The 15,696-nt window shown below is 36.0% G+C and overlaps 1 protein-coding gene across 1 annotated transcript; it reads left to right on the top strand.

The window, feature by feature from the left end:
* The first annotated feature begins 2,213 nt into the window (after positions 1–2,213).
* On the top strand, positions 2,214–13,720 carry LOC127664216 (serine protease inhibitor Kazal-type 6-like). Its single transcript, XM_052156094.1, has 4 exons — positions 2,214–2,313; positions 2,745–2,767; positions 12,546–12,661; positions 13,675–13,720. The coding sequence occupies exons 1-4, from the start codon at positions 2,214–2,216 to the stop codon at positions 13,718–13,720; spliced, it is 285 nt and encodes a 94-aa protein (XP_052012054.1).
* The last annotated feature ends 1,976 nt before the right edge of the window (positions 13,721–15,696 follow it).

The raw sequence follows: 15,696 nt of genomic DNA, 5'->3' as shown, positions 1-15,696 counted from the left end.
GCAAAGCAGCCTTGATCTGAGTGAGCTAACTGGCACCATGAAAGTAGCAGGTGTCTTTCTGCTCCTCTCTCTGGCTCTTCTCTGCTTGTTCTCAGGTGAGTTTTTCCTTACAATTAACATCCCATAGTTACATCAAAGCAAAAAGGAGAAGAGGAGATCTTCCTCACATTTCAAAATCCTAATGATTTTTTTATGTGAAAGATCAGTTAAGAAATAATATCATAATGATGACGACAGTAATGACAATGATGATGGGGATACTGGTAAGGATAAGAAGTGTCATTCACTGAGCGTAGGTGTTCTAGGCTTGTACTGAAGGCAGCTGTAGATCATGCCTTATTATTTTGTGAGTTTATATCCCTGCTCTTCCTGTAGGATACTGAGACATGGAAAAGGAAATTGCTAACCTACTTATAACAAGTCTGTGGAATTTACAATTTGTATTGGGGTCTTAAAGACATCACAGATGATGCTCATTTGTAAGAACAAGTCTAGAAGACAAATAATTGACGTTAAAACTAATCTTGGCTTTTAGGAGAAAAAAACACTTTCTTGACATCATCATCATCATTATTATTATTATTATTATTATTTATATGAGAGAAACTCAAGTAATTGAAATCAAAACAGAAAGGGAGACAGAAACTCAATGTGAAGTTCTGAAAAGAAGTTATTGAGCCTTAGAATGAAGATATGTAGCAAGTCAAGTGAATTATTATTCAAAAGGGCAATATCTTAGACCACTTAAATGAACAGCAGACATGCATTTTATCAACGGAGGTGGATCAGAAACACACTGTAAAGATATTCATCTTGAGAAGAAAAAACAACTGAAGATCAAAGGAAACCCTTGATGAACAAAGCCTTTTCTATTTACCGTCTCTACTTCTAGTCTATTGGTTACTGGTCAGAGTGTTCATTCAGGTAAATAGACCATGGGACATTTCCATCTTTCCCACAAGATTTCTGCATTAACTAAAGAAATTTCTCAGTCTTCTTAGACTAAGCTTGGGATTGGGGGGGGGGTGCTTCCATGGGTGGTATATTTTCTGGGACAGTAGAGGAAAAAAATTGTGGCTTCAAGGTTTTGAAGTTACGGAAGGATTTGAACAAAAAAATCAATGAGATAAGGTTAATAGAAAAAGATCTCTGTAGTTAGTCATATTTATGAAACAAATATTTGTAAAAATATGTGCTAAAATTAGATAAAGATGACTGTAATATTGTTGAGTAAGTTTATCTGTTAAAACCAAACTATTCCAAAAATATTTTCCTGGGGTAGCAGAAAGATAGATCCATGTTAAAACTTAGTTCCTCAAGTCAGTTGTCATCTTATGTTTCCAAAGAATTTATTCTAACAAGATCTAATTGCCTGATTTCTTCAGAATTAACATTTCCCAAACAAACAAGACACCATTCATTGGGGTAATATGCACAAGAAAGCTAATATTGAAACTGAAAATGAGTTTAAGTCCTAATATTTCATCATTCAGCTCTGTAACACTTCTAAGTTTCTTTTTTTTATGTAAACTGAAAATATAGAATAAGTACTCCTATATGGGGATTTAAATCAGAAAAAAGCATATAAAGAGCTTGAAATGGTAGAAGGAGCACAATAAATATTCAATAAATATCTTATATTAATGTTATAACTAAAATACAATAAAGAGTACCTTTTCCTTAAGTATTAAAAATATGAATTTAGTTTCTGCCTTGCTGTTTCCTAAATATGAAACATGGGCAAAACCTTCCTTTTCCAAGTATAGGCTTTTTAAACATTGACTGGAAATTATAATCATTAGATTTCCAAGGACATAAAAATCACTGACAGGATTTGCAAAACTTCAGACTCCTCAGCACTGTCTAGATGCATGATGTGTGACTTCCAAGGAAGGTGGCAGACGGCTCTGTGTCCCTAACAATCACCCATTCTTCCAGTTATGACTCATTGCTGCTGAGAAAGCTTCAGGAAGAGATGATGAGGCTCCTATAAAATTTAAGAGCTGTGGATTTTTCTCCATTCATTAATACATTGCACCTGGAAATACATCTACACACCATCCCTGAGTCCTGGCCCATGTTGGAGGTAGCATTAATCTGTTCTTCCTCACTGAAGAAGTCTTGGTCTTACATGCATGAGCGCTCTCGATGCATTCACAGCTGCTTAGAAAGCACCACACATCTAAATCCACAAATATTAAGAGAAGAAGAGGATGAGAAGAAGGCTACATAAGAAACCATCTTTGGAAATTCAGAGAAATAGAGAAGACACAGAAGATGAGGGGTCAGAAAGAGGAGGGAATCAGCCTTTAAGAACATATGTATGGGTCATATCTTTAAAATTAATTTTTGACAGAAAGCACAGATGAGCGATCCTGATTTCTGAAAATAGCAAACTTCTCCACTCTTCAAGGCACATGCTTTGACAGAAGGCAAGGGTGCTCTGCTCCTTGGGATGCTGGTCAGAGGAGAATTTCCAAGCCCACTTCTGTGAAGTGAGGCCAGGAACGATAAAGCCACTCCCATCGTGGATGAAAAGTGAAGCCAATGCTGTGTCATGAATCTCTAGATCTTAATCCTGATCCCCAATAAAATAAGTGAGCAGACTTGAAAATAAGACCTGTGGGGCTTTAAGACATGGCCATGAGCTGCCAGGATGGGTGTGTATCTCTGCAAAATTGCAGATCTCACTTTTCACACATTCAGAAATTACAGTGTTTGGAATTTGTGCTTTTTTTTTCCAGGTGCCTTCAGTCAAGGAGGACAGGTCAGTGCCTATTGGTCTCTATTTTTCTGATCGAGGTTGTGTATGACTGTTCTTCTCTGGCTAAAATGAGATTTATCGATGCTATGAATGAAGTTAGGGAGGGTGGAGAGAAATGACAAATTTAGAAATTACATGTAACAGTGAGATTTTAAACTACAGTTTCTCATCTTACACAATTTTAAGTTTAAAGGAGCTCAAACCTATATTTTTATACATTGAAAGGGTGCTGTTATTACACAAACATAGAATGGGTATGAAATAAAGTTTATGTCCTAGCCCTAACTTAACCAGGTTATTGAGCTGAAAAGTTCTCAGTTCTCCAAGCTTGAAATACCACCACTATTAAACTAGGTGCTAATAATTACTCTGAAGAATTACAGTTATTATTAAGCATCACAAACAAGTCAAAAATCATTTGAAGAACTATAAACATTACATGGGAGTTAGTTACTAGTATTTAATTCACTCCCTTTCACAGAGTTAAAAGAGAGTTCTTTGGTTTTTTGTTTATTTTCCTTTTTTCCTTTTTTTAATTAGATATATTCTTTATGTACATTTCAAATGATTTCCCCTTTCCTCTATCCCCCCTCCCCATAAGTCCCATAAGCCCTCTTCCCTCCCCCTGTTCCCCAATCAACCTCCTCCCACTTCCCTGTCCTAGTATTCCCCTACACTGCTGCATCAAGCCTTTCCAGGACCACAGTCCTCTCCTTCCTTCTTCTTGGACATCATTTGATATGTTAATTGTGTCTTGGGTATTCCAAGCTTCTGGGACAATATCCACCTATCAGTGAGTGCATAGCATGTGTGTTCTTTTGTGATTGGGTTACCTCACTTAGGATGATATTTTCCAGTTCCATCCATTTGTCTAAGAATTTCATGACTTCATTGTTTTTAATAGCCAAGTAGTATTCCCTTGTGTAAATACATTTTCTGTATTCATTCCTCCATTGGAACCCAACATCTGGGTTCTTTCCAGCTTCTGGCTATTATAAATAGGGTGCTATGAACATAGTGGAGCATGGGTTGTTTTCTTTTTACAGAAGTAAGAAATGAATATTGTTTTGTGTGTGAAGCATACACAGTCTGCAATACCCAAATTTAGTGAAAGTTGGGGTTAAAAATCTGAATGGGCACAAATTTATTCAATAAGCTATTGTTTTGTTTGTTGTTTTGTGTTTGTTTTTTGGTGTGTGTGCAGTTTTATTGTATGTATGTTGTTTTTTTAATCTAACCATTAAAAACTATGAACAATTGATGTTTTCCTAATGGCTCTGCTAATTCAGTTGGGCATTTCAGCTTGATTTGGGTACTAGCTATGAAAATATTAGAGTGTCCAAGGACTCTTGACATCAAAATTTTCAGACAGTATTGCCAACTGGTTTGTCATACAAAGAAGTTAAAATATTACTTTTCAACTCTGGTATATGTATCATATTCATAAGTTTATCTGTATTAATTCTAGTATCTCAATTAAGATGCATCTTAAATTTGATGATGTCTTCTAATTTGTCCACATGTGTATGTGTTTATATAATAAACACATATACATATGTATGTTTGTGTTCTTATATGAGGCTGTATATTCTATAATGTATGTGCTTGAAAAAGTGTTATATTTCAGCTTATACTAAATTTAGAGGCAAAACCAAAAAAAAAAACAAGAACAAAAATGTAAGAATCAACCAACATGTTTCATACTCCATTAGACTGTAAAATAAGATGATCCAGTTGTTGCACACAAATCTACATAATTATAAAAGATTTGAAATTTAGCCCTAGGTTTATCATTAACCCATATATAACTTCCTTTCTTGGGATTTTAATTTCTGAGAGTTTACTTGTGTTTTATATTGATTGGGTATTATCTACCAATTGCATATCCTGTTCTTTTGCATGGTTTAAGTATTATGATCTGCTTGCTTTAGGGTCACCTGGCATTTTTCTAAGTACTCAGATCCTCATGTAAGATGTTGAGGCAATGGTTGAATTGCTAAGGAGTTTGAATCTGCGTTCTAACCAATTGTACAGATGATACCTCCAGAAAACAAAATCTAGCATCTAGCAATTAAAGAAAGGAAAGGAAAGGAAAGGAAAGGAAAGGAAAGGAAAGGAAAGGAAAGGAAAGGAAAGGAAAGGAAAGGAAAGGAAAGGAAAGGAAAGGAAAAAGAAAAGAAAAGAAAAAAGAAAAGAAAAGAGAAAAAACACAAAAGCCAGTAACTGAGCTATACAGTGAAGGACTGGCTTGGAATCATACAATGTAAATGAAATGTAATTCACAGTTACATGTCATGTACTTTGGTTGCTTTTCTCTTCTCACTACCTCTGTTCCACATCTTTTAGGTGAAGGTTGAGATGCAGTGATATCTAAAGCCTCTTCCTGCTCTAAGCATTTGAATTGTTATGAACCAAGCCTTAACTGCCAAGGCTCTTGCCTATGAACCATAAAGCACATGGTTTTGCTCTCTGAGATCACACCAAAATGACCTTACTCTTCCTTCTTGGCCAGAAGGAGAGTGGGGCAGAAGATTAACTGGTGTTAGGAACATGCTGGTTCAAGTCAGACCCATGCAGAACAAAAGGATGCCAGTTTCCCTCCAGTACTCCAACATTCCAGCACTAAGCTCATTCTTCCCATGCCAGGAATTTTGTTCATGACACATCTTCCGGGAGATTATAGGGTGCACACCTAATTATAGGCCTTTTCAAATTTTACATTCTTTTACAACCATTCTTCAAAGTATCGGGGTGTGTTTGGTTACACCCATACATGTGATCTCAGCTCTTGGAAGGCTGAGGCAGGAGGAGCATCTAATTTTTAAGGCTAACCATATTTATGTAATAAATAATAAACTGGACAAGTCAATGCTCCACACAGAATGAATGCTTTCTGCTTTCCTGTTCTTTTCTACTTTCCAAGTCTCAAAGTTTGATACTCCTGTACAGTTTTTGGCATAATTAAGTATTGTATTTTAAGATAAAGACTGATTAATTTTAATACATTGGTAAAACATGCACTACTAAGATGAGTTTGAAGTTCTTGGTTCTTCATAGTCCCCATGGATTTACTTAAAATTAATGTATTGACAATATTTAAATGCAGTTTGAATGGGTTAGACAGCACCCATAATGTAATCACAGATAGAAAAACCTTGAAGCCTGGGTAAGAGGATGTGGGTTAAGTCTACTACCATCAGGAAGTAGGAGAAATCAAGTCCCAGGACTGCTGGGTGCATGTTGGCTTAGCTGTAAACATCTATAGAGAGCTATCATGCAGTCTCTGTAAATGATTTTGAAGAGTACTTCTTTCTAAGAAATTTGATGTGATGATTATTATTGACCTGTCTTATACAAGGAAAGTGATGAAAATCATAGTTTAAAACAGCCATTCTCCAAATGTAGAAAGGTTGGTACCAGTAGAAAAATGTCTTATATGGAACTGAACTTATGCTATTGGTCCAGACAAGAAATGCTTAAAACTTTTACAGGTAATAAATTGGAATTAGAAGTGAAGAAGTAAAGAAGTGAAGAAAGATGAAAGGAAAGGAAGAGAGAGAGGGGGGGAGGAGAGGGAGGGAGGGAAGAAAGAAGGAAGGAAGGAAGGAAGGAAGGAAAGAAGGAAGGAAGGAAGGAAGGAAGGAAAGAAAGAAGGAAGGAAGGAGGAAGGGAAGGAAGAAAAGAGAGAAGAGGAAATGAAAAAAGAAACAAAGGAAGTAACAAATGAAGGAAGGAACATTTCAAAGGGGAAAATGACAACTTCAATAAGAGATATGGCTGAGAAATTTGAAGAGTGAAGCGTCCATGGAATTGGAACCATTAGAAAACAAGGCTGTTGAGCTGAAAGAACACACATGCTTTGGAAATAACTAATTCTTTTTGGGTTTTTTATTTATTTATTTATTTATTTATTTACACTCCATATTTTATTTTCCCTCCCCCATTGCCCTTCAACACTTCCACATTCCATACATCCTCCCCAACCCCCTGTCCCCCCCACCCCCCGACCTGACCTCTAAACTCCCTGAGGCCTCCAGTCTCTTGAGGATTAAGTCTGAATGAACACAGACCTGGCCGTCCTCTACTGCATGTGTGTTGGGGGCCTCATATCAGCTGATGTACGTGGCTTGTTTGGTAGTCCAGTGTTTGACAGATCTCAGGAGTCCAGATTAATTGAGACTGTTGGTCCTCCTGTAGTGTTGCCCTTATCCTCAGCTTCTTTCAGCCTTTCTTAGCTCAACAAGAGGGATCAACTGCTTCTGTTAATTGGTTGGGTACAAATATCTGCATCTGACTCTTTCAGTTGCTTGTTGGGTCTTCCAGAGTGAGGTCATGCTGGGTCTCTTTTTGTGAGAGCTCCATAGCCTCAGTAATAATAGTGTCAGACCTTGGGACCGCCCCTTGAGCTGGATCCCACTTTGGGCCTGTCACTGTACCTTCTCTTTCTCAGGATCCTTTCCATTTACATCCCTATAATTCTTTAAGTCAGGAACAATTATGAGTCAGAGTTGTGAGTGTGAGATGCCCCCCCTTCTTCATTTGATGCCCTGTCTTCCTTCTGGAGGTAGGTTGTATAAGTTCCCTCTCCCTACTGTTGGGCATTTCATTTAAGGTCCCTCTCTTTGAGTCCTGAGAGTCTCTCATCTCCCAGGTCTCTGGTGCATTCTGGAAGGTACCCCAGCCTCATATCTCCTGAAGTTTCCTGTGTCCATTCTTTCAAGTGGCCCTCAGGGCTTCAGTTCTTTCCCATCACCCAATGCCAGATCAGGTTCTCCTCTCCTTATCACTCCCCTGCCCCATCCACTTTCCCTCCCAAGTCCCTTCCCCATCCCTCCCCATTTGTGATTGCTTCCTTCTCCCTCCCAAGTGAGACTGAGGTGTCCTCACTAGGGTACTTGGGCTTGTTGATTTTTTTTGAGTTCTATGGACTGTATTTTTGGTATTCTGTACTTTTCTTTTTGTTATAGGTTTCTTAATCTATTTACATGAGAATTAGAGAATGAGTTATTGATCCTGGCATGGATCTGGATTATTTGAGAAAGTACATACATATTCTTAGAGAAAATCAAATATTTAAAACTACTTTGAAACTAATCACAACCATATTAAGGAGGGAGAAAAAGCAAAAAGTGAAAATGAAAGGAACTGACATATTATAAATTTTGGAGTTTTTAAAAGATTTGGGTGATCAAGAGTTGCATATATTATAAGAAAGTAGTAAAGGTTTTATTAATAACCAGAGTTTCTATTGTTGTAAGCATCACTTTTGCAGAGCACTGGCAAAAGAAAGGGGGCACATGAAAGTGGAAAATTGGTGCTCAGTGGTTAAGAGCACTGAATGCTCTTTCAGAGGTCCTGTTTCTATTCCAAGCAACCATGTGGTGGGTCACAACCATCTGTAATGAGATTGGATTCCCTCTTCTGATGTGTCTGGAGACAGCTACAGTATACTCATGTACATAAAATAAATAAATAATTCTTTAAAAAAAAGAAAGTGGAATATTAGTCTAGATCATTGGTTCTCAACCTTCCTAAGGATCTGACCCTTAATACAGTCTCTCATATTGTGGGGACCCCAACCATAAAATTATTTTGTTGCTATTTCATAACTGTATTTTTGCTACTGTTATGAACTGCAATGTCAATGTTTTTTCCTGACAACCCCTGTGAAAAGTACTTTCAATTACCACAGGGTCAGAACCCACAGGTTGAGAACCACTACTCTAAACAGAGATGGGTTTAGAAGACTGGAATTGATGAAAGATGGAATTGGAATTGACTGGGTTTTTTTTTTTCAACAAAGGAGAAAAGATATCATCTTTAAAGTCCATGTGCTTTGTGTGTGACGATGTACATTTTCCTTGCCTTGATTTGCAAACTTAAAATGACTAAAACATTAATCATTCCTAGTCTTTAGTTGATTTTATAAGCATATATGTTCAAATTTCAATAAAAGAAAACAATTATATTGTCTCTATTAATAATTATGGCTAATCTGGGTACTGAAATGCCATGCAAAGTTTAAGAGACAACAGTTCTTTGACAAACCACAAGAGGTCAGGCCAATACTCAGTTTGATACTCAAAACCCTGATAGAACTCTTGAATATCAAAGAAGATTAAATGAAATTTCTTTTTAAATCTGAAAGCAATACATTAAAAATAAATCTTATTCAAATATGGAAGCAATCACACCAAAATTCTGGTATGTGAAACAATTTATCTGGCTGGTATTTATGAGAACACTCCACCAACAGGAAACTTTATATAACTCTTTTGAGATATTTTCATTAGATTCCCAGGGCACTGCAGTTCTCCTGACACTCCTGATGCTCATGAATGGAATCTAAATGGGGAAATGGTAACTACAATCTCCTCCATCTAGATCTGCTTCAACTTCCAGGAAGGAAGCCATCACATGGCTGCCATTAAAGAGTCTACAACCAAATTTAAAAGAAAAAAATCAGGCACATGAAAGGCGTGCCAGTAATAACTCTTAATATTTTTCTTCACATGGTAGAAGCTATATTTTCCTTTTATCCCTTACGCTGCCTTGTAGGGTTTTTTTTTTTTTTTTTTTTTTTTGGTTGGTTGGTTGGTTGGTAGGATGGTTGGTTGTTTTTGTTTAGTTTGGTAACTACACTGGGAGTTTCATGCCTCTGCTACAAATTCCTCTTCTGATTGCTGTGATCTTGCTGAAACTTTGCAGTGAATGCAGTGGATTTCCTAGACCATATTTGCCATCCAGCTTAGGAACTGGAGATAGAAAAGCTCTATTTAAGACACTTCAATGAAAGAAGTCATTGTTACTTTTCAGACAATCCAAACTAGATAGGCCACCGAAAAATATCTAGTCTCGTGGAAGTGCCCATGTTCAACAAATGTAAAAATCAAGGATTTGGTTTTCTTTAAGGGGCTGGCCACTGGGAATTTGATCATTTTCCAATGAGTATATGGGCAACACAAATTGGACTTGGTGGGTTATTTTGTTTTTTGTTTTGTTTTGTTTGCAGAGAGGGCACAAAGTTTGAAGGGTGGACCTGGGAGGAATGGGGTGAGTAGGGTAGGGGTGCATTGTACAAAATTCTGAAATAATTCATAAAAATATTATGTTGGAAGAGGCCCCCCTATAAGGAGGCTTTCTTTCTGCAATGCAAGAATCATTTTAAATATGCCACAATGATTGTGCAAATCCTATGTCACATTGGGTCTCTGAAACCACCCTGAGAACTTGAGAGCAAGGCAAGATAGTTGTTTGCGGGGTGCTTTCTTCATTGAAGTAAATGTAAAACTGACTTAAATGTTACTTCACCTGAGATAACACAACCAATGATGAGAAAGTTCTAGAACATGACTCTTAACTAACTGCAGGTTGAAGTATCCCACTATTCAGCAGTATGGGAGCTGTCTGTTCTCAGGCAGCTCATTCATATGTCAGCTGATCTCTGTGAATTTGTGCATTAAAACTGTTTGCTCTTCCTAATTTTTTTTCAGTGAGCAGGGAAAGGTAGTAAATGACTTAAGGAGGGCTGAGAGGATGAGAAATAATCAAAATAAATGCTCTCCCCAAGTGTCTGTCTTACTATCTACTTTCCAAAGGACAAAAGAGGCTGGATCACAAGATCAGAGGGCCGATTTCCAGGGAAAGGTATCTTAAGACATCGTCTCTTTCAAGTAAGAGACTCTCTTGTTTATTTCCCTTACTGCCTGGGATTCTAGATCTAGGTATCTTTTCCTCAGCTTGCAAACAACCGGTGTTTTCCTCCTTGTGGTCTTTGACACACATTGTGCTACGATTATATCATCTCTTCTTTCCTCCCTAATGAAAATGCAATGGTGTGCTTACTGAAATGCTCTTCATTACCAGTTCCTTGTCTGCCCAGCATCCAGCACTGTGCCTTCTATACTTGGGTTACTCATTGAGCATTTGAGGAATAAATGAAATATCAAAGACAACACTGCAGTTCCCACTCTTTTTGGTCTCAATGATATAGCTGTGATCATGTAAGATAGTGATTTAAATTTTATAACATTGTGAATGGAAAATTTCTTAGGGGTACATATCATTCTCCAGACTTTCTAGATTTAATTGCATTAGAAAACTTAAAAGAAAGATTATTAATATGGAAGGAACATCAAAGGATGAGTTTGTATTTTAGCAGAGAGGAAGGTAAGCATCACACTCCCTTTCCCCAACACAGTAAGATTCCATGTTTCAACCAAAAAATGCATATTTGATGCTCTCAGGTACCTTAAACTTGATGTACATATTTAGTTTTCAAATGTGACTGTATAACTATTTCATTGACGATATACCCATTGAACATTCAGACAAGTTTGTCAGGATGTAATGGTGTCTCCCATGTTAAACAAGCAGACCTTCTTGCCAAGGCCCACAAATTTCACTAATATCCTATATCTAAAGAATCCATAGGATAGATTTGTATATAAGTATATAACACAATGTTATAGAATAACATATATAAAATATACCAAAATTTTCTATAGTGAAGCTAACATACCCATAACCTCACACTGTTAGTCATTGTTTGTTCTGAGGTAATAACCATTAAATCTATTCAGTTAGCTGAAATTCTGAATGCAATACAATTATAGTGCCTGTAGCATTTATATTGCATGCTAGAACTGGTAAGGTCTGTTAATGAAATCTGTGTGAAAAGAATAGAAAGTGATGCCAAGTCTGATTCTCTCAGTAGGGAAGTATTACTATTCAGCTATAGTAGGTTAATGGAAATTCTGCACCCCAAAATGAGGAGTAATATATTCAATCGTGGATAAACCCCACAGTTCCAGCTGTGCTCTAGTCTCTTCTCCCTGGTGTTTAATATAACTCTGCATACTTCTCAGGGATATTACTGGGTTCAGCTGAAGTAATGTATTTGAAAATGACTAACTTTTATGGAGACACTGAAAATAATGAGATTGTCACTTAAATGGAAATTTAAAAAATTGAAGCTAGTTTCCTTGTTCATATGTAAATAACACCTCATTGTTCCTAGCTGATATTTGTAGGTGTTTTGTTCAATGGATTTCATATTATCAATACCTTGGAAATAAAAATACATCACCTATCAATTTTATTACCCTTATATTGACAACTACCTTACTTCCAATAATCACATTATTTTATTAATGTAATTAATAGAATATGTTATGAACAAATACTATAATGCTTTTTTGTAGTAGCTGTTCTTCATTACACATAACAAAGGTTCCCATGAGACTGAAACCTCAGGATCGTTCTAAACACAGCAGCATAGGGGTTAATAATAAATTACTGTAATAGTCAGCAAAGTTCAAATTCTACAAAAAGATTCTAGAAGCAAATTAGGGTAAAGACATTAGAACTGTTATCAATATATAATGAATGGTTATCCCATCTATGGGAAAACCAGCATGCTTCAAGCAAAGTCTAGACACGCCCCAGCAAGGATCATCCATGTGTTGCTAGTATGTAGAAGCACTATTAGAGTATATTGACCTAGTGCATGTTACAAAAGAATAGGGCATGTATTACCCAAAATTACTCTCAACTATATTAATTTAATGTTGGAGCAAAAGTTTTATTTATAGCACTTGACCTTATTAATTTATGCATCATCATCATAATAATATATTTCTCAAATTGCCATGATGTAAATAAAAGTCTCAGTGAAACAAAATGTTCTGTATATCTATTTCAGGATGCATTAGATTAAGTTTCTGCTCCAAACTATTAGCTTATTATATAGGATGTTACTTATAATCTTTTTCTATTGTAGATTAATTGTGGTGAGTTCCGTGACCCCAAGGTCTTCTGCACTCGGGAATCTGACCCACTCTGTGGCTCTGATGGCCAGACATATGGGAATAAGTGTGCCTTCTGCAAGGCATTGGAGTAAGTATGATTCTCCCTACACCTGCGTCTGGTGAGCATAAACTTCCAAAGTTAAACTAATGGTTTCATGATGTAGCCTAGAATGTTCTATCCATATCTCATACAGAGACTGAAGATGAAATGTTCTTCTACAAAATGAATTAAAAATAAAGTCTCAAAAATTGCACAACAAATTATTTCAAGGCATTTTAACTACTTGTTAACTATTATAATGCATTTTGTAGATTTCTTTGCACAACATTTTGCATATAACAATTCACCTATAATTACTCTTATATTTTTATCATTTTATTTTATGTGTATATATGTTTTGCCTGCATGTATGCCTTTGCACCATGCACATGCCTGGTGCCCAGTGAGGCCAGAAGAGGTTATCAGATCACTAGAACTGTAGTTATAGACTGTGGTATGTTGTCATATGGTTTCTGGGTCTCAAACCTGGCTCGTCTGCAGGTGCAGCCAGTGCTCTTAACACTGAACCATTTTCCAGACACTTTTTATTCAAAAATGTTTATGATGTCAATATTTTGTTTTCAGTATGTAATGAACACATTAAGGTGTGACCTGTCTTTGCAATTCAGTGCAAATTTTTCTTAATAGAAGTTCTGGAAGTAGGGTAAGATTTGAATGAATGGAAGGGACATATACCTGATTAAACCTGAATATACAGTCTGGTATAAAAATGGAAATGCTTCAATATTTGATGATTAATTTTCTTACCAGGACAGACATGACTTATCATTTATTGGCATAATTTCTTCTCCCATCTCTCTTTCACTTTTGTACAATGAGTTATAGGTATCAAAAGTTTTAAAGATTAACAATTTTTAATTGGCTTAAAACCCATTTCTCTCACAGGTAGATGAGGACATTTAACTACCGTCTGCTGAGTAATACAGATATCAACAAAATCCAATAATCATATGAGTGGTACCATATTTAAAGCTGTTCTGGGCTCTGTGATAAACACTGAGGATACTACATTAAATCTATATTTATCTTTTTATATATAGGAAAAGTTCTGGGAAGATCAACCTGAAGCATCGTGGGAAATGCTGAATGAGAGCTGGTGTGTTGTGCCAGCTTGCCTGTCTTCTCTCACCCTTATTTTTTTAATTTTACTTTATTCTCTAGCAAATAACATATATTCATAAATAATAAAACACAACTTTTTCTCTGTGTGGGTCTTATGTAGGTCACAATGTCTGTTTCCTTTGACTTGTCAATAAAGAAAATTCTGCAGAATTGATTACATTTTGGTCTGAGATTAATGTAACAAAATGGAATACTAAGAATAATGAACATGATTTATTAATTTGAGTCAATGTCTGGCTTTCGTCATCAAAATAAATGACCCATGATTGAGCCCAGCAAAAAAAATAGTTCCTCTCTTTCACTTTTGCAATTTGCATGGTAACAATAAACCTAATACTAATGTGATTCTAAAATAAGTTATTTGAATATTAGATTACAAGATGTTGGTCCTTCTTAATTTCAGGAAAGATATTTTATATAAAAATAAAGCACACATTATCTATGGACCTTATTTTAACCTGACTTTGAAATAGTGTATTTAGATTGTATGATATTTAAATATAGTATTTATCTTCCTGAAAACATCCTGTGGCATTCTGAACAGGAAGTAAAGAAATGCTCAAACTGAAGAGTGGATATTTAACAAGTGTTGACTATTCAATAGAGAATATGTGATTTAGTTACATGCTAAAAAAAATCAGTTCCAATTAGAAGAAAACTAAAGATTACAAGAGTCCTTTTGATAAGTCAGTCATATACCATGTAGCTATTCCATTCTATGAAAACCCACAATTTTCATGTATAAGTTCATCTCATTCTGAGAAATTGGCAGGAAAGTCTTGGAATTCAGTCATTTGAATACTTTTATGGACTAGAATATGATTTTTACAAATAATACCCTCCTGTGGAACATTTTTGTTTAGCATATATGAAAATTTCCTTAAATGCAATGACATTCACTTTGCTAGGAAAACTTTTCCTGGTGTCCGATCTGGAATAGATTCTGTTCTAAATGCCTACAGTTACACACGTGAATGGAAGTAAGAACAATCAATATTTTTTCAATAACTAATTAGACTTACATTTAGTAATGGAGAAACAAATTGAAAAATAAATATGATAAATAAAAATAATAAAATGAAATATGATACATGCTACAGAAAAATATCAAACAGAATCATTTACTATGGGTGGAAAGTTCTTAGGGAGGAGTGGTAGCTGAAGACAATGTTATGTATGGTAGGTCATTAGAGTGACTCTTACTGGGAAGACCTTAAGATGAAAGTCTTGACCAAGCAAAGGTCCTAAAGAAGAGCAAAGGAAGAAACTAGATCCAATTCTTGAGGTTGAAGTTTGTTCTAGAAGATATGATGGAGCTTAGTAAGATTTTGTTGATTAGGCAAATAACAGGTATTGACTGAAAAAAGTCCTAAGTCCAAAATGTGTGGCATGGTAGTAATTGTTCAGGCTTTGGCTCGGACTGTGATGTATAAGGTTTGGATGGTTTTTGTTTTTGTTTTGTTTTCTTTTTGTTTATTTATTTATTTATTTTATGCATGTGAGTACACTGATGCTGTCTTCAGACACACGAGAAGAGGGCATCTAACCCCATTACAGGTGGTTGTGAGTCACCATTTGGTCTCTGGGAATTGAACTCGGGACCTCTGGAAGAGCAGTCAGTGCCCTTAACAGCTGAGCCATCTCTCCAGCTCTAAATAAAATGATTTTAATTAATCCAGACACTGGGGTGGCATATGCCTTTAATCCCAGCTCTTGGGAGGTAGAGGCAGGCAGATGTCTGAGTTCAAGGTCAGCCTGGACTAGAGAGTGACTTCCAGGACAGCCACAGCTGTACAGAGAAACCCTGTCTCGAAAAAGAAAAAGAAAAAGGAAAGGAAAGAAAGAAGGAAAGAAAGAAAGAAAGAAAGAAAGAAAGAAAGAAAGAAAGAAAGAAAGAAAGAAAGAAAGAAAAGAAAGAAAGAAAGAAAGAAAGAAAGGAA

Source organism: Apodemus sylvaticus, chromosome 13, assembly GCF_947179515.1.
Source record: "Apodemus sylvaticus chromosome 13, mApoSyl1.1, whole genome shotgun sequence".
NCBI lineage: Eukaryota > Metazoa > Chordata > Mammalia > Rodentia > Muridae > Apodemus > Apodemus sylvaticus.
Note: the sequence above shows the minus strand (reverse complement) of the source record. Positions and strands in the feature narration are given on the sequence as shown.